This window comes from Empidonax traillii, unplaced genomic scaffold, assembly GCF_003031625.1.
Source record: "Empidonax traillii isolate 1590-97213 ecotype Southwest subspecies unplaced genomic scaffold, ASM303162v1 scaffold924:size238212, whole genome shotgun sequence".
Classification (NCBI taxonomy): Eukaryota; Metazoa; Chordata; class Aves; order Passeriformes; family Tyrannidae; genus Empidonax; species Empidonax traillii.
The window spans coordinates 34,504-51,364 of NW_020956117.1; the positions used below are offsets into that span (position 1 = coordinate 34,504).

Consider the following 16,861-nt stretch of genomic DNA (forward strand, 5'->3'; position numbering starts at 1 on the left):
TTCAGCCGCCCCCGCCCTTCCCCCGCCTACCCCATGCGCATCTTGGAGCCGGACTGGCCGCCGCCACCAGGCAACGGGGGCCGCGGCGAGAGGCGGCCCAGGTGCAGCTGCTTCTCCAGGGCCGACATGACGGCGAGGGACACACCGGGAATACCGGGATACGCCGGGATGCGCCGGAACCCCCCGAGCCGCCCCCGCCCGCCCCGCCCCGCCCCGCCGGAAGCGGCCTCACTCGACAGAGCCGCCGCGTGGCACCAAGGGAAAAGTGGCATCATGGGAGAAGTAGTCCGAGGCTCCGCTGCTCTCTATGGGGCGCGGTGCATGACGGGAGTTGTAGTCTACCGCCATGGCGCCGGTTGTGGGGTGGGATGCAGCACAGGGTTGGGGAACGAACGGCTGGCCCAGGCCCCGGAGGTGTGGAGCGGGATGGAAGGATGGAAGGGTTCTGGGATGTGACAGGGGAGGCACGGGAGCGCGGGGTTGCCGGGCGGAATGGGGGCCCCGTGGCACTATGAGAAATGTAGTCCACAGCTCCGCCGTGCTCTAAGGGGCGCGGTGCATGACGGGAGCTGTAGTTCCCCGGGGCGCGGCTGCAGCGCTCGGCGGGCGGGGCAGATATTTAATCCCGTGGTGTTCTGGGCAGTGTAGTCCCTGGCTGTGCTGGTCTCTATGGGGAGCGGTGCATGACGGGAGCTGTAGTCCCCCGGCGGGGCGGCCGTTGCCGGGCGGGAGGCGCGGGCGGGATGCGGCGGAGGGAAGGTGTGGAAGGGGATGCGATGAGATGGGATGGGATGGGCGGAGGGAAGGTTTGGAGGGATCTCGGGGGGATGGAACGGCGGCGGGATGGCGCGGAAAGCGGCACGGGAGCTCGGGTCGCCGCTGACGCCGCCTGTGCCCGCAGGTCCCGGCGCAGCCCCCGCCACAACCAGCCTCCCGCCGCTCGTCCAGGGCCCGCCGCGCTGCTTCCTCCGCTGCACCGTGCCCAGGGTGGTCTGGACGTCCCCGAAACCGCCCGTCCTCGTCCGCCTGAGGTGGTGGGGGGAGACCTCCGGCGGCACCTTGTTCCAGCCCGCCTCCCGTCCCGGGCATCCCGCCGGGAGAACCACCGCCCGCTTCCCGGTGCGCTGCGGGCCCCGGCAGCTCGCCGCCTACCTGGCAGGTAGGGACAGTTCGCCTGGGAGACCCGCAAAATCCCAGGAGTTTGTTAGGAGTGGGTTAGAACAAGAGGACGTAGGCTTAGGCTGCACCATGGGAGGGTCAGGTTGGACATCAGAAGGAATTTCCTCGTGGAAACGGTTGTTAAAACATTGGAAGAAACTGCCTAGGGAGGTGGTGGAGCCCCATCTCAGGAGGTGTTCAAGGAACGACTGGACCTAGTAGCCAGTGCTCTGCTTTGGTTCACAAGGTGGGGATCGGTCACAGGGTGGACTCGAGAGTCTCCAGAGGTCTTTTCCAACCCCAGCTGTTCTGGGATTCTGTGGGACTTGGTGTTATACATAAAGGCATTTCAGTGTCTAAAGGCATGGAAAACAGAAAGGTACTCAGATGAGCTTGTAATGTTATTAAGGTGTTTAATTTCCTGCATATCTTTCACTAAATTAATGCAAGCCTGATGTCCATAATCTGTCCGCAAAACCTGTGCTGGATGTTGCTACTCATGGAATCTCAAACTGGTTTGGATTGGGAGGGACCTTAAAGATCATCCAGGTCCACCTCTTGCTGTAGATTAGACGGTGTTGCTCCAAGTCCCATCCAGCCTGGCCTTGGACAATTTCAGGAATGGGGCAGCCACAGCTTCTCTGGGCAGCCTGTGCCAGTGCCTCACCACCCTCACAGGGAAGAATTCCTTCCCAGCATCCCTTCTAACCCTGCCCTCTGGCAGCAGGAAGCCATTCCCATTTGTTATGTCATTCCTTTTCTGGTAATCTTGTGTTTATTTATCGTAATTTATTACCAGTAATAATATCTGTAGTGACTCTTCTTTCCCTGATGTCTCATTATCGTAATTTCTGTGTAAAACGTAACCATTTTAACCAAAAAGTGTTAATTGTGACCGTGAGACTGACCTGAAACTGTTCCTGATTTTCACAGATATGGGTGTGCTTGTCCTGGAGGTCCTGACCAAGCTTGACCACCTCCCCATTGGCAGAGTGCAGATCACCAAACTGTCCCAGCTCTCTCCGAGCCATCCCATCAAAGGGTCTTTCCCCTTGGTGTCACCAACATCTGCTAAACTTGGAGAGCTGCAGGTGGTCCTGATGTCTTTGCTCTTTATTATAAATTATGTGTATAATCAGGTGGCAGGATCAAGCTGTACATGGCACACTGCAGACCTGCTCTCTGTCCAAGGCATTTCTGAGCTAAGGTAGCAAATGGAAAATACATATTGGTGGTTTTGACTCTATTTTGTTTAGAGGGGTGTGTTGTACTTCAGCTTGATAAAGAAAATGTCGTCTGTACACTGAGAGTGAATTTTAACAGTGGATTTAAAAATGGACCCTCAGTTCTAATGCTTCAGTGGGCTGGAATTGTAAGAGATTTTGAAACCTTGAATGAGGAAAGTTCTGTCCTGCAGCCCTGGCTCTGGAGAATTGATGCTGAAAGATAATTGTCTGAGACTGGAAAACATGGAGTGGGAAACAAGTAGTTGTAAATCAGTCAGAGTCGTGCAAAATGTAAATATTCCTTTATGTGGAAGAGCCACAATTTTTCATGGCACGACAAGTAAAGTTGAATACAGTACGTGCTGCACTTGGCTAAGGAAAGAACAAAGTCATATTTTCACCCTCTGTCTTTCAGGTCTCGCTGGCTCTGGAACCTCTGCCAGAAGTGTACGACACCAGCACCACCACAGAGGGAAGTTCAGACCCTGCTCCTGCTCAGGGAAGCAGCAAGTCCCAGCTTACTGCTCCGTCCCAGCAGCCCAGGCACACACAGGTGGCTGTTGCTGACTCAGAGTTTGTTGACAACAGCAAAGCCACAAGCCCCAGGTACTCTTTTTTTTTTTTTTTTTTTTTTTTTTTTGGTCCCATTACAAAATTCTGGTTTATTTTGCAGTTCACACACATTTTTTTAGTAATAACTATACATTTGTGAGCTATGGAGTGCTTGATAATTTTGTACACGTTATGTTACATGAAATCCTGACTGTTGAAGGTTTCTGAGCTTACAGGGGCAGTTTGCCATTCAGCAGAAATTTGCATCCTATGTTGACTCAGTTCAAGCCGTGCTGGTTCACACAAGAGGTGCAGCAAATCACAGAATGGTTTGGGCTGGGAGGGACCTTAAAGCTCATCCAGTTCCACCCCCTGCCATGGGCAGGGACACCTTCCACTAAACCAGGTTGTTCCAAGCCCTGTCCAGCCTGACCTTGAACACTTCCAGGGATGGGGCAGCCACAGCTTCTCTGGGCAACCTGTATCAGGGCCTCCCCATCCTCACAGGGAGGAATTACCTCCTCATATCTAATCTAAACCTACTCTCCGTCAGTTTGAATCTATTCCCCTTTGTCCTGTCACTACATGCTCTCATGAAAAGATCTTTTAAAAAGATGTCTTTTACTTGCAGCTTGAGTTGGGCCTCTCTTATGGTCTAAGTGAGTAAGGAGTCACGAACATAACGTCACATTTCTTTTTGGAGCATTTGAAGAATTTAGAATCTCTTTACCCACCCCTTTGAGTTGTTACTGAAATAACATTTCATTTTTCACTAGAGGAAAGGACCATTTGCTCTTCCAAGAGAACTCTGAAAACATGAAGGATGCTTCTCCTGCTTCTTATCACCCTTCGAGTTTACCAGATGAGCCTTGGAAAAGAAATCCTTCAAATCCTTCCCTGTTGTTTCCCACCAGCACCAACACTGGAATGAACACACGGATGCTCTCCACGCACAGCCCAGCCACAAAAGACCTGCTGTCAGGTTTGTGTGCAACCGGCATCATCTTTGATGCTCACAACAAACAGCTCTTGACAGTATTTCCAGTGCTTCTCCAGAGCTGAGATTTTCTGAAGGCAAAGGGATCCTTCACACACTTTCACTATGTTATATCAAAGATAATTTTTTTTTTTTTTTACTTCAATTAAAAACTGCTGATTTAGTCTTGTTGGAAGGTGACTGGAGTATCCAGCTTGGGGAAAACATGGTGGCCCAGCAGGATTCCTGAGCCTGGAGGGGTGAAAGGAAAAGGAAGCTCACCTTCACAGGTTCTTTAGTTTTGGAGGTGTCTTTTGAAGTGACCATCAGAGCTGCTGCTCCTGTTGAGGGTGGTCTTGGGAGGGTTCCAATTCTGTTGGCATTTTCAGGTGGAAAACTATTTCCATTCTTTTTAGACTGCAGGCTGCCTGGACTGGATTGAAATGAGCGTCAGAGTAGGACACATTTCCATATGTGCTGTGTTTTGTGCTTCATATTCACAGAAAAGACCTAAAATTAGACATTGTAAGGTGACAAACTACTCCTCCCTAAATTAGTTTGGCTTCTGTATCCTAATAATGCCTTTCCACTGCCCGACTTGGTGTGTGTGGGTGAGTTGTTTTTGCGGCTCTGAGTGGGAAACTGATGCAGGATCACTCTCACTGAGCTGCTTTTCAGTGTATCAGACATGTTTAGTCCCCAGGGTGTTAAGATCTTTTTATAACAGCAGAAAACAGAAGTTTCTTGACTGTCACCGACGCATTTATTGCCTTTACGTGTTGCTTTCAAATCTCATTTGACCACTGAAATATAAATCCCTCTGCTTGTTTCCCAGCTCTCCTGGATCAGGGCAGGAAGCTCCGGGATGCCATGGTTGTCTCTGCACTGAAATCCAGCCCTGACGTGGAGATTGAGCTGAATAAAGTGGCTCCATTTACAGAGAGAGAGGATTTTAAAGCGTCAACAAAGTGAGCTTGGAATGGGGGGAAGTGAGATTTAAGTTCCAGACCATACATTTTAGGCCTTATCAGGAAAACTTGAAATACTCCTATTCGTGGGATGTGTTTTAGGATTCTCATTCAAATGGGAAGTTACATTCTACCTGTGAATAAAGCCTACATTTTGTGAATTTATTTTAATCTTCAAGTAGTAAGCCTTGATTTTAATTCTGTTTTGTAGTATATTTGTATTTAGTTGATAAGGAAATATTGATAAGAAATATTAAATAGTGATAAGGAAATATTATTGATGAGGAAATATTAAATGTTGGTAAAGAATAAGATTAGTGTAAGGTGCAAGTGAAATGGTTACTTCATCCCAAAGAACAGGTTTTCAAATTAGTAAATTGGATACTTTTAATTATATATTTCATTCTATAGATTATAAAAAAACCCATAATACAAATAATATTATAAAATATTAAAATACATAATTACATTAAAAATATTATTAAATCATATATATTATTTTTATATATTTTGTTATATTCTAGTTTGTATCTCCCGATGTCAAAATTCCCATGCAAATTTGCATCTATATAACTGTGTTCTCAAAATTATTAGTCATTATCTTCTTCCACATGATTGTTCTTAACAGATTGGGAAAAAAAAAAGTGTTGATGCCTTTTCAACTTCTAACTCCACCTTTGTTTGGTATTAGACTTAATAATATTCTCAGTTCAGTGATATTTAAAAGTATTAAAACAAATGCATTTTTTTTTGTAGGAGAAACTTCCGTTCCTTGTTTTTCCTCTGGAAAAATAGAAATATTTCCTGGTTTTCTGTGATAACCAGAAAGTAATGTCATTATCTTTGACAGTCAGTGATGCTGTTGCAAACACAGTTTAAATTAGTTCTGCTCAGACTAATTATTTGTTTAAAGTAGATGATTTTGGACTCTGCAGGAAAAATTGATAGACCGATTATTGGGTTAATCTTGAATTCCTTTTACTGTTTAATATCTTTATTTTTCCTTTTACCCTCTGTACTTCCATTGCTGTTATCCAGGAGCCCCAAGGGCTTGAAGTCCAGTTTGGTGCCCCCTCCTGTAGATTCCCATCACTTTGAACCTGAAGTTTCAGAGCAGGAATTGGATCTAAACTCTGAAGAAAGAGCAATCCAGTTACTGCTGGGCAGGTGAGTGTGGTGCACTGGGGGTTATTACTGTAAAATTGTCCTTTTTTGACCATTTTATACTAAAAAATGTCTCTTGACTCCTAAATTTTTCCATATTTTTGGGAATGTAACCAATGTGCAGGTGGTGGAGGTGTTTTATACCTCAGCTTTAAGGCAGGACAACCTGGAAAGCTTCCAGTCATGTTGATTTAAAAGAAAAATTAACCAAAATCTTTGAAAAAACTTAATTTTTTAGTAGTTGTTACTGCTGTATCCTAAAATGTTACCAAGTATACAAAACAAATACACTATTTCTTTGAAGAAGAAACAGTAAATTAAAACCACAGAGAACCAATAGTTATTTTTCAACTTCCTCCAAATATTAAAGTAACATTTTTCTCTCATTTTGTGTAGCAGGAGAATAAATGGTGCTTCCATTGTGCCCAAATCAGGGATGTGAAGCATTCTGAACAACACAGTTTCTGGATCAGATATTCAGAATTTCAGTTCATATGTCTTGTGCCCTGCACTTACTTTTTCCCTGCAGTTTATTACTGGATAATGCTGGAGTGTTTGCAGATCACAAAATGATGTTGAACTCACAGCACAGAGAAAACCCTTTAAACCAAAGAAACCCCAATTTGTTCCAACCATGGTCTAAAAATACTTGGATTTCCCTACTCAGATGGAGTTTGTTTGGGGTTTTTTAATTGAAGTAAACTGTCCTCAAGCATACTGGTACTTTAAAGCAAAAGTTATAAAGCAGTTAAGGATAAATATTAGATTAATAAATTAGATCTTAATAGATATATTTTATTATGAAAGTCACCAAGGTGTGGAGCCAGTTACCCACAGAGGTTACGGAACCTGCAGCTTGGGAGACCCTCCCAATCCAACAGGATGGTTTTTATTGGATCCTTTCCCTTTGAGCAGGGGTTGGACCAGATGATCTCCAGGGATCTCTTCCAACCTGCAATTCACAGTTTTTTCCTGTTGCATCCAGAGATGGTTACTATGGGATAACCTTTCAGGTTGGGTCACAGACTGGCTCCATCTGGAGTCAATATTGCCCAAAAATGGTAGAAAAGAGACAGTATTGTCCACATTCCTTAGAAAATACCTCCAGAACCTGGAAAACTAAGCTATGTTTCTCTCTCTTTTACCCACAGTGCTGATTTCTCTCCGGGGCATTTGTGGGATCGCACGGGATCCCTTTGGGATTCCCTCTCTCTTGGCAGTGAGGTGTATGACAGTGAACTGGGGGACCCCCATTATGACCAGAGTCTGCTGGAGAGGCTTTTTTACACAACTCCTGTAAGTGGAGATCCAAAAGAAAATGTGCATTCCCTGATGGGGAAGAAAACCAGAATTTGCCTAATCAAAAATTCAACAGATTTCAGGATTTTAAGGCTGAGTTTGGAAATTGTTCAGGAAGATTCATCCAGGAAGACTTTTTTTTTTTTTTTTTTTTTTTTTAGACTGCTGAAAAGTTTTGATACCATTTCAATTGTTTCAAGTTAAGCAACTCTCAAGTTAGATTTCTTTTTAATATATGTATCATGACTATAATATATCTCTCCAGACGATGCTAATTAACTTCTTATTTACATGCCTTATTTTTGTTTCAGAAATCTGATTCCAGTTTAAGTGATTCCCTCAGTGATGATGATGTTAAATCCTCAAACAAAGCATCCAGGCCAGAAACTCTTAGGAAAGCTAATCCAGCAAATCCACGGAAAGATCTTAATGCCTTTGATCAGAATGTGACAGAAATTAAACCCAGGTAAATAGTTACATTAGTGACTTCTGACCTCATCCAATTGTATTCCCTTTTTTTCATGACAGAACCAATAAAAATGTACCTAAAAATCAAGCTTCACAATACAATTAGTATTAAAGTTTTATGGCTCTTTGTTTTTAATAATTCAACTCAAAACAATTATTGCTGAATTTTTTTTCTTACAAATACTGCTATTTTTACAGCCTGGTCAACTTCATATTTCCAGAGGTACCAACACAAAACCATTTACACATCTTACAAATTACACAATTGGGATTCTAAATTATGACTACAATCCTGGTGCTGTTCCTCTGCAGCAATGACTTGTTCTTGTGTATAACTGTGTCATCTCCTCGGTTTTGTACATGACATTGAATAAATCGTTTCTTTTAGGAGAGTCAACAGAAGATTTTTTCGAATTAACAGTGTGGAACCTGCACTTTCTGGGTTGTTTTTTTTTTCAGTTATGTACCCCGGGTATTGTAACATTTCTGTTACAGACAGTACCAAATTCGTTGTAAAAATACATTTAAACCATCCATTTTTAAAATAACATCCCACCAAGCTATAGTTTTCTCTTCATGTAGTCACACTGAGGATGTTTCTGGATCCTGAGTCTCATTTTCCTCTCTCCAGCTGCTGTCCCACTGCTCCTCCAGAAGATTACAGGGAAGCAGCTCACGTCACATCCCTGGATTCAGACATGTTGGCACTTCTGCAGCAAATACATCTGGCCAGAGTCATCATTGACAGCCTGAAGATCCCTCCTAAGAGCATCCAGATTTTCCAGAGGAAGAAGGATTTAATGGGAAAACCTCCACGAGCTGCATCTGTTAATAAATGGTAAGAGGGATTTTGTCTTCCCAGCTTGTTTCCTGGGCCTTTAAGGTAGTTTTCCCTGAGGTTTGTTGAGTAGTCCAGCTTCCCTGAGTTCTCCAGGCTTCTGAGGTCTCCCTATTTCTCTTTTTCTCTCAGGAAATTGTATCCTGTAAACTTGTTAAAGATGTGTCTAATTTATTGTGATGTGGTCTCACTTCAGGCTGTGCTTTTCCAGGGGTTTTGGGGAGGTCCAAATGTACACCGAAAACAAGAGCTTGTATTGGGGGAAAACCTGTAATATGGAAAAAATTGAGAAAATAGGTGGTTCAGTTATCCTAAAAAAAAAAGAGTGGCAGTGTAAACATGGAACTTGCCTGCTGTGTTCACTTTCATTACATACATTTTTTCATGGATCTTTGGTGGATTTTATTTTTTAAATTATTTTTCTAATTTGATTCTTGATGGTTTGTGATCATCCACTCACTTTTTTATTCACAGCACTTTCTTTGTGGAGTACCACTTTCCCATGGGAGTCTCCAAGGATGACAAGGGACAGCTCTCCATAAAAACAGAAGTAATTCGAGTAGCTTCAAGTAAAATCACAGATGATGGTAAGGGCATTATTTTTTCCCCCTTATATTTAGTTTTGTTGACTCTTTCATCTCTTTGAAATTGTTGTGTTTTCTATTTCTTTTGCTGCCTGAAAATCACAGAATGATTAGTGTAGAGTTGCTGTGCTACAGGTGGTGGAATGGTCCTCTCAGAGAGAGGGAAGCCAAGTGAATTATTTGTTTTCTTCAAGAAGTCTTGCTATTGGGATTTTCAAATTTTCTTTCCTAGGGAAAGAACAGCAAGTCAATAATCCCATTCCTTCATTTCAACATTAAGCAAACATCCTTTCTGCCATAATGAGAGGAAGATAAATTACTTTTAGAAATATCAGAGATGCGTATACCTCAAATAAGTAATTTTACAGATGATTTCATATAAGATCTCCAAGAGCTCAGAAAATCTGCTGGATCCAAGGGACCCTGAGTCCTGTGCTCAAATCAGACATTAAGCACTTTTCTGAGAGTCACCAGTGTTTGTATCTCCAAAAACAATTCCTGAGCAGAGAATGCTTTAGAAGCAATGCTGTCTTCCCAGAAACTGGGATTCTAGAGTGACTTTCAAATGCCTCTCCAATGTGGTCATTGATTGACTATATGAACTGTATAACTCAGAATGAGACAGGGTTCTCCCACTGAAAAAAGGGCAAGACTTACTGTATACAAATGACAGAGGCCTGGTGTCAACTGCAGCCTTTAAATGCTGTTATAATCTTAATTATAATCCTGATTTTCTCCTCCTGTTCTTTTCAGGTCTCGGAAAATGAAGAACAGTTCACTTTGGCCTTGTTGTTAATAAATTCTGCAAAATTATATGGTTGTGTGTGTAACAGAGTGATCTCCGGGGGAAGTTTATTCCTTTTCAGTTAATTTGGTATATTTGTTGCTCCTGTCTTCCAGGGGTGAGATTCCAACAGCGGTCTGTGTTCCCTGTCCGTTTTGGTGGAGCAATGATAGAGCACTGGTGGGACTCTGACCTTGCTTTTAAAATCTACATGAGGAAAAGCACCCAGAAAAAGGTAATGATTAGTTGTTGTTTCTACTTTGTGTCTTGAAAAAACAAAGAATTCTTGGCATTTTGATTTCCCACACACACTTAATGCAGACAACCAGATATTGAGAAGGGAAATGACATTATAGGCAGATAATAGAAATTGAACTGGTTGCTGTTCTGTTGTCAGAGAATCCCAGAATATCCTGAGTGGGAAGGGATCTGAGTCCAACTCCTGGACTCCAAAATCCCACCCTGTGCCTGAAAGTGTTGTCCAAACACTCCTTGAGCTCTGTCAGGCTTGGAAGTGACCACTTCCCCAGGGAGCCCGTTCCAGACTTGTCACTCTTTGTCACTCCATTCAAGGATTTTCTGAGTTCAAAACTGACAGGCAAAAAAACCCTGTCCTTTCCTCATCTTTAAAACTGATCTCTTGTTTTTAAAAACATTGGATCAATTGTAAACATTATTCTTCAATGAGAACACAGCTCATTTAGCAACATAAAATGAGGCGATATGGATGCAGTTTGTATCTTTACCCTGCCCAGGTTAAGAGGAATAACATGAGCTGTGAAAAACTGGTGTAACTTGTGCATCTGGGGGGAAAAAAGTGCATTTCTGTTCACTAAGATTATTTTTATAATAATCTACCTGTGATGAAGAGGATGAGAAGGGTTAATTCAGTTTATGTTGCATTTTAATCAAGACTAAGTATACCTGCTTTTCTTTTAACGGGTGAATAAATTGCATCTCTAAGTATGGAAATTTGGCTCAGTTACCAGGGTTTGGGGTGGTCATTTTTTTGCCTTAATCTGGAATTCTTTACAGTAGGTTCTGGGAGAAATTGTCTTACTATTGTTCTAGTAATTGGAACTAGGGGAAATTTTCCAAATCCCTGTTGGTACTACTAATGTTATGGGAGTTAGGAGTCTGTGTGGCTGCCCGTGGCTTCCCAGAAAGCTTTTGTTTCACAGAAGTCCTTTAAACCTGACTGAAATCTTGCAAAATTGATTCTTTGCTTGTCCCCAGCCCGTGGCCATTGGCTCAGCAGTGCTGCAGCTCCGCAGGGTCATCCAGGCCAAGCTGCTCAGTGTCAGCTGGGAAATACCTGTGGAAAAAGAGGGAGATCACCCCCAAGTTGGACCGCTTATGGTACGTGTTTTACCATCTTGAGTTTGTTAAACACCCTCTTACTACTAATTTTGGCTGCACGCTGATTTTTCCCTCCTCTGTCTGTTCTCTCTCTGTTTTAATTTGCTGGGTCTTGGATATGAAGGTTTGTAAGACCAATACAGGATGATATAATTTTTTTTTTTATTCCTTAAGGGTTTGGAGAAATATTTTGAACCTCCTGCACATCTAAGGATGTTGCCAATAAGCTGGGGCTTGGATACAGAAACCACTCCACAAGCAGAGTTTGAAGGGCACGTATTCAGGGCCGACAGTTTTGGCTTCTGCTTCACATGTGACATGAGCTGATGTGGAGCCTGGTGTTCCCTGTCCTTGGTACCACCTTGTCACTTCAGGAGTTATTTTCTCCAGCCCAAGTTTCTGCTCAGCTCCTCATTGAGAAGGATTAAAACTCCTGCACAGCAGATTTGTCAGTTCTGAAGATAAAGAGCTCTCTAGATTAGCAGCTGAAGGCTTAAGAAAGTGTGGTTAGGTGTGGAAAGTGTTGAAGGCAGGGAGGAGAAATGGTGTGTTTATTCAGGGAGAGAGTGGAATGCAACAGGGTGTGAGAGAGGAAAAGTGGAAGAAGGTGTTGTAGGGAATTAATGAACCAAAGTTCAATGCAAGAACTCAGTGAAGGGGATGTTAATACTTCAAGAAAACTGATTTTGATTGTCTTGTCTCCTGGGTTTCAGGTGCTCAGTGAAATACCTGATTATTTTGTTTTCCTTATTTGGTCATTTTGTGGCTCAAATCCTTTTCTTTATTTTATTACTGTATCTTCTGGTCTTCAGTTTATTCCTCTCCTTGCTGCCTTGTCACCTGAATGCATCCAGCAAATCTATGGTGCTCTGTAGCAATTAACACTTGCAGATGGCTAAAATCAGCAGGCAACATAAAAGTGAAAGAGCAGTGACAGAAAACATTCAGAAACACTTATTTTTCCTAATTTTTCTCGAGCAGCATGTGCTGTAGCAAAGTGGAGCAAGTGACAATTGTGATACTTTTTCACAGTACTTTTCACCTTGACTGGGTAGGGGTTCATTCTCAGCCAGCTTTGGGTTTGGGATTGGTTTATTTTTTTACTTTATTCAGAGGAGGGTCAGCAAGATGATTACAGGGATGGAGCAACTCTCCTGTGAGGAAAGGCTGAGAAAATTGGGATTGTTTGCACTGGAAAGGAGAAGACTTTGGGGTGACCTAAATGTGACCTTCCAGTACCTGAAGGAAACGTGGAGAGAGACTACTTACAAGGGCCTGGAGTGACAGGGCAAGGGGGAGTGGTTTCAAATTGAAATAAAGTAGGTATAGATTGGATATTAGGAAGGGATTCTTCCCTGTGAGGATGGGGAGGCCCTGGCACAGGTTGCCCAGAGAAGCTGTGACTGCCCCATCCCTGGAAGTGTCTAAGGCCACACTGGACAGGGCTTGGAGTAACCTGGTCTAGTAGGAGGTGTCCCTGCCCATGGCAGGGGGTGGAACTGGACGAGCTTTAAGGTCCCTTCCAACCCAAACCATTCTCTGAATCATCTGTAACTGTGGTTTTGAACTCCAGTTTGGGCTTCATTTAATAAACCCACACGTTTATTTTGCAGTGATAGCTGTAGCTTGTAACCAGCACATGCCTTAGGGTGAGACACCACAGCTCTGGAGCAAAGCATGGGATATATTTTCCACAGTTTCTGTTGCAGTCCCTTGTTTTGGGATGGGGCACACCTGATCAGCCCACTTGGCCTTACTTTGCAGGGACTCTTAGAGCTTGCAGCCGACAACAAGGACTTCACCTGCACCACTGCCAGGTCAGCTCCTGCCGGGCACGGAGTCCTGGCTCATGCTGTGAGAAGTCCCCAGCTGGAATTCCAGGAATCCATCAGGACAACTGCAAACGCAGAAGACCCTCACTGCTTGAGAACAAGCCCTGAAGATTCCCAGAAGGCAGGAGCGGGCAGCAGGAAAGTCGTGGCCCAGGATGTGCTGACCCAGATAACTCCATCTGAGGAAGTGCTACATCTGCTGCACGTGCTGCTGATGGTGCCTGATGGGAAGGATTTTGTTGCTGGGGACAAGGGGCTCCCCAGTTCTTGCAATGTGTATTTAAACTGCAAACTGCTTGGCACGGAGGGGGCAACGAGATCCGCTGTCGCGTGGAGTGCAACACAACCTGCCTTCAATTTTTGTCAGGCAAGTCACACGTTTTCCACTTCACACTGATGGTTCCACACCAGCAAACACATTTCATAGATAAATTACTTTTATGTATGTAGGAATATCTCTGCTTGGCTCTGTCCAGTATATCCAAAAGTGTTTTCAGAATTGTTCTGACTGGGTTGCAGTTTGAAATGCAGTTCCCTGAATCATCTAAAGAATAAATGAGGCCTTTGAAGTAGGAAGGGGAGACAGTCAGAAAAGTTTAAGTTAAAAAGGAAAAAAACTTACTTCTTCTTTTTATTTCAGCAAGAAAACATATTGATGGTGACATCCTAATACGGAGATGTAGAATTTTTGTGTGTGTTGCATTGTGTTCTTTTTCTTCTCAGGGAACGTATCAGTGGCTTACTGGCCTAACATGAGCCAGAGCTGTCCCCCAGCAACCAGCAGAATTTCAGGCATTCAGTAATGTTATGAGTTCGTAATTTTTATTGATATTTTCCTTTAGAAAAGTCAAGATGCTCAAATGCATTTGTTTTAACAGTAGCGATTTGTGAGACTCTTGGGCTGAAAGAAATGTAAGAACAGAGCAAAACACATCTGCAACAGTTGTGTGAAATGATTTATGTGCTGTTCAGTAAACAGGCATTGGAAGGTAAAGCAAAGTTTCTTAGCATTGCACCTGATCTTGTGATAAAATTTATCTAAATTGCTTGTTCCATTCCTGGAAGCATCCAGAGCCAGGTCAGATGGGGCTTGGAGCAATGTGGTCTAGTGGAAGGTGTCCCTGCCATGGGGGTGGAACTAGATGACCTTTATTTCCACCTATGAAAAGCACAGTTCTTTAGACTGGAATGATGTAGTGTTACCAGAATGCTCCTGACTTAGCCAATATTTTCCAGTTTTTTCTGAATGCTAATCCTGTGTTAAACCCTTCCAGGTGATGCCTTTTCCATTGAGTTCCAAACGCTTGGAGAGGCTGAAAGACAATGTCATGATTATTGAAGCTTGGAACAAGCTGGGAAGCACTGGCTGTGACAGACTGCTGGGATTAGTGAAACTTCCTCTCCATCAGTTTTACATCTCATTCAAGTAAACATTTTTTTTTTCCATATTTTATTGGTTTGGGAAATATCCTCACTGATGCTGAGGGAAGGAAGTCATGGATGGTGTCTGGGGGTTGTGTGGGAGGGTTCTTAATGACATTTTTTATAGCAAAAGGCATTTTTACCCTGGTAAACTTCCTACAGGGAGCAGTGTATGAGTAAGTTACACTGTCCTTGTTCAGGAGTACGAGTTCTTTGTTCTTTTTGGGTTTAATCTTTTGGCTTCTTATTCAGTCACTAAATATACCTGCTTAACACAGTTTAAATTAATGGAAATACTGTACAGAAGAGATTCTTTCTGATACAAAGGATTAATTCCTTTTATTTTGGTCACATCTAGTGGTAGGTGTAAATCAGATGGTGCTGAAAGTGGCTGGACACCGCTTTGCTGGTTATTACTGTGTCATTTGTGTAACTTTTTCAGAAATCCACTGTATTTTACTTGTTTATATCTTAAAATCCCAGAGTGGTTTGGGTTGGAAGGGACCTTAAAGCTCATCCAGTTCCATCCCCTGCCATGGACAGGGACACCTTCCACTACACCAGGTTGCTCCAAGCCCTGTCCAACCTGACCTTGAATATCTTCAGTGTGTTGTTCGAGGTTTTTACATTTTTTTCTAGGTGATTTTTTTCTGGGAGAACAGTTCCTGTCCCTTCTTTTCTTCAGGCCCAAGTCCATCCATAAAGGCACGTAACTGCCTCATAAAAGTGTAATATGGCTGCTCCCATTAGCAAATGGAAGTCTTCTTCCATCTCAGGCTGGCTCATAGGTGAGGCTGAGTTAAGACAAGCTTCATGTGATCCTGTTCCTACTCAAATGGCTCATTTTTTTTTGTTGTTCTGTTTTTGTAGAGATCCAAAGGTTTCCCACCTGCTCCTCCAGGCTCAGTACCCGGTGGTTGCTGTGGACAGTTACATGCCTGTGGTTGATGTTTTCACTGGCAGCACAAGCGGGAGCCTCAGAGTCATCTTGGCAATGGGATCAGCTGATCAAATAGTGGCACTGCAAAGGCTAAAGAATGGAGAAGGAGTGGTGCCTTCTGTCCCACAACGTCCTTCCCACTCTCTGGACCCTCCTCCTACAAAACCCACAACGGTATTTATTAATCAGTAAATCCCTTTTTATGAATAGTTCAGTAAATCTCCATTCTTGCTGTCAGGGACATGTGAAAAGGGTTTTACCAGTAGGTTCATTAACAGATGAGTGACTCCCAATCTCCTTTTGATGCTGTTTTGTCATAAGTGATCACATTCCACACGGAATTATATTGTTTATACTCTTTTCTTACCAACTGGCTCTCACCAGTCTTGACATCATTGCCCTTTTTGTTTCCTTGCATATCCACTGCTTCTATCTATACAAGGGCAATAAAAAAAAAAAACCTACCAAATTTTAGAAATCTTAATTCTCACAACCTCATTGGGAAGGTTTTGCCACTACTTTTGAGTTGGATGTGTAAGAACTTTTATGTGCTGAGTTTTGGGTTCTGCAGGAAAAAAAATTGCTCTCAGGCTTTCAGTGTTTCTGTGACCCTGAGGAGGACATTGGCAGATAATGGCTCTGTCCCCCATCTCAGGCTTCTTAATTCTTGTCATACATGATCATTTAGGTTGGAAAAGCCCTTTAAGATCATCAAGTCCAACCATCCCCCAGCATTGCCAAGGCCACCACTAACCCCTGTCCCCGAGTGCCACACCTACACATCTTCTAAATCCTTCCAGGGATGACCCAGCTGCTTCCCTGGGCAGCGTGTTGAAATGTTCCCAGTTTTCCTAAAGAGTCATCCTTTCCATGTGGATTCCCTTTGTTTTGTCAGCAGATAGACCCAGAAGGGGAAGACCTGATGGAACACGTGTTTGAGATCCACGTGGAGAGTGTGAAAGGACTCACTCCCTTGCAGTCCACGGTGTGGGGAGAGGCCGACTGCTACATCCAGTACCATTTCCCAGTTCAGGAGGCTGGTTGTGCTGCACTGCAAGGCCCTGGATTGCATGAGGATGGTAAATTTGGTCTATAGTTCCTTCTTATTTAGAGCATTGCTTTAATTAAGTATTGTTTAGTCATGTTCTCTCTGCCTAAGGAAGAGGGGGTGGGTTTTTCTGAGCATTCGTGCAGCCAGTGCTTGTTTTCCTTGTAAGATCTGCATCCAACTGCACTTGGGCTGTCTCACTAAATTAAAAGCCCAGGGCAGTGGTGGAGTCAACATCCCTGG

At 43.4% G+C, this 16,861-nt stretch overlaps 2 protein-coding genes across 13 annotated transcripts in view; one reads left to right on the forward strand and one right to left on the reverse strand.

Moving 5' to 3' along the window:
* PPME1 (protein phosphatase methylesterase 1) overlaps positions 1–207 on the reverse strand; it is a 21,979-nt gene extending 21,772 nt beyond the window's left edge. Inside the window, exon 1 of the mRNA XM_027902968.1 lies at positions 31–207. Within this exon, the coding sequence (XP_027758769.1) occupies positions 31–128 (98 nt within the window). The 5' untranslated portion in view covers positions 129–207. The remainder of the gene's footprint in view (positions 1–30) is intronic.
* A 530-nt stretch (positions 208–737) lies between these two features.
* The window catches only part of C2CD3 (C2 calcium dependent domain containing 3), a 40,075-nt gene continuing 23,951 nt past the window's right edge, over positions 738–16,861 (forward strand). For 4 of the 12 annotated variants that reach the window (XM_027902970.1, XM_027902979.1, XM_027902974.1 and 1 more), the window contains exons 1-16: positions 822–1,159; positions 2,092–2,249; positions 2,800–2,990; positions 3,710–3,918; positions 4,748–4,880; positions 5,919–6,047; positions 7,196–7,340; positions 7,655–7,809; positions 8,443–8,649; positions 9,124–9,236; positions 10,134–10,252; positions 11,254–11,376; positions 13,141–13,575; positions 14,483–14,634; positions 15,501–15,744; positions 16,466–16,658. In XM_027902970.1, coding sequence (XP_027758771.1) covers positions 844–1,159; positions 2,092–2,249; positions 2,800–2,990; positions 3,710–3,918; positions 4,748–4,880; positions 5,919–6,047; positions 7,196–7,340; positions 7,655–7,809; positions 8,443–8,649; positions 9,124–9,236; positions 10,134–10,252; positions 11,254–11,376; positions 13,141–13,575; positions 14,483–14,634; positions 15,501–15,744; positions 16,466–16,658 — 3,022 coding nt within the window. In that variant the 5' untranslated portion in view covers positions 822–843. Of the gene's footprint in view, positions 760–821; positions 1,160–2,091; positions 2,250–2,799; positions 2,991–3,709; positions 3,919–4,747; positions 4,881–5,918; positions 6,048–7,195; positions 7,341–7,654; positions 7,810–8,442; positions 8,650–9,123; positions 9,237–10,133; positions 10,253–11,253; positions 11,377–13,140; positions 13,576–14,482; positions 14,635–15,500; positions 15,745–16,465; positions 16,659–16,861 lie in introns of those variants that run through there. The other 8 variants (XM_027902975.1, XM_027902977.1, XM_027902978.1 and 5 more) reach the window with 7 other exon arrangements.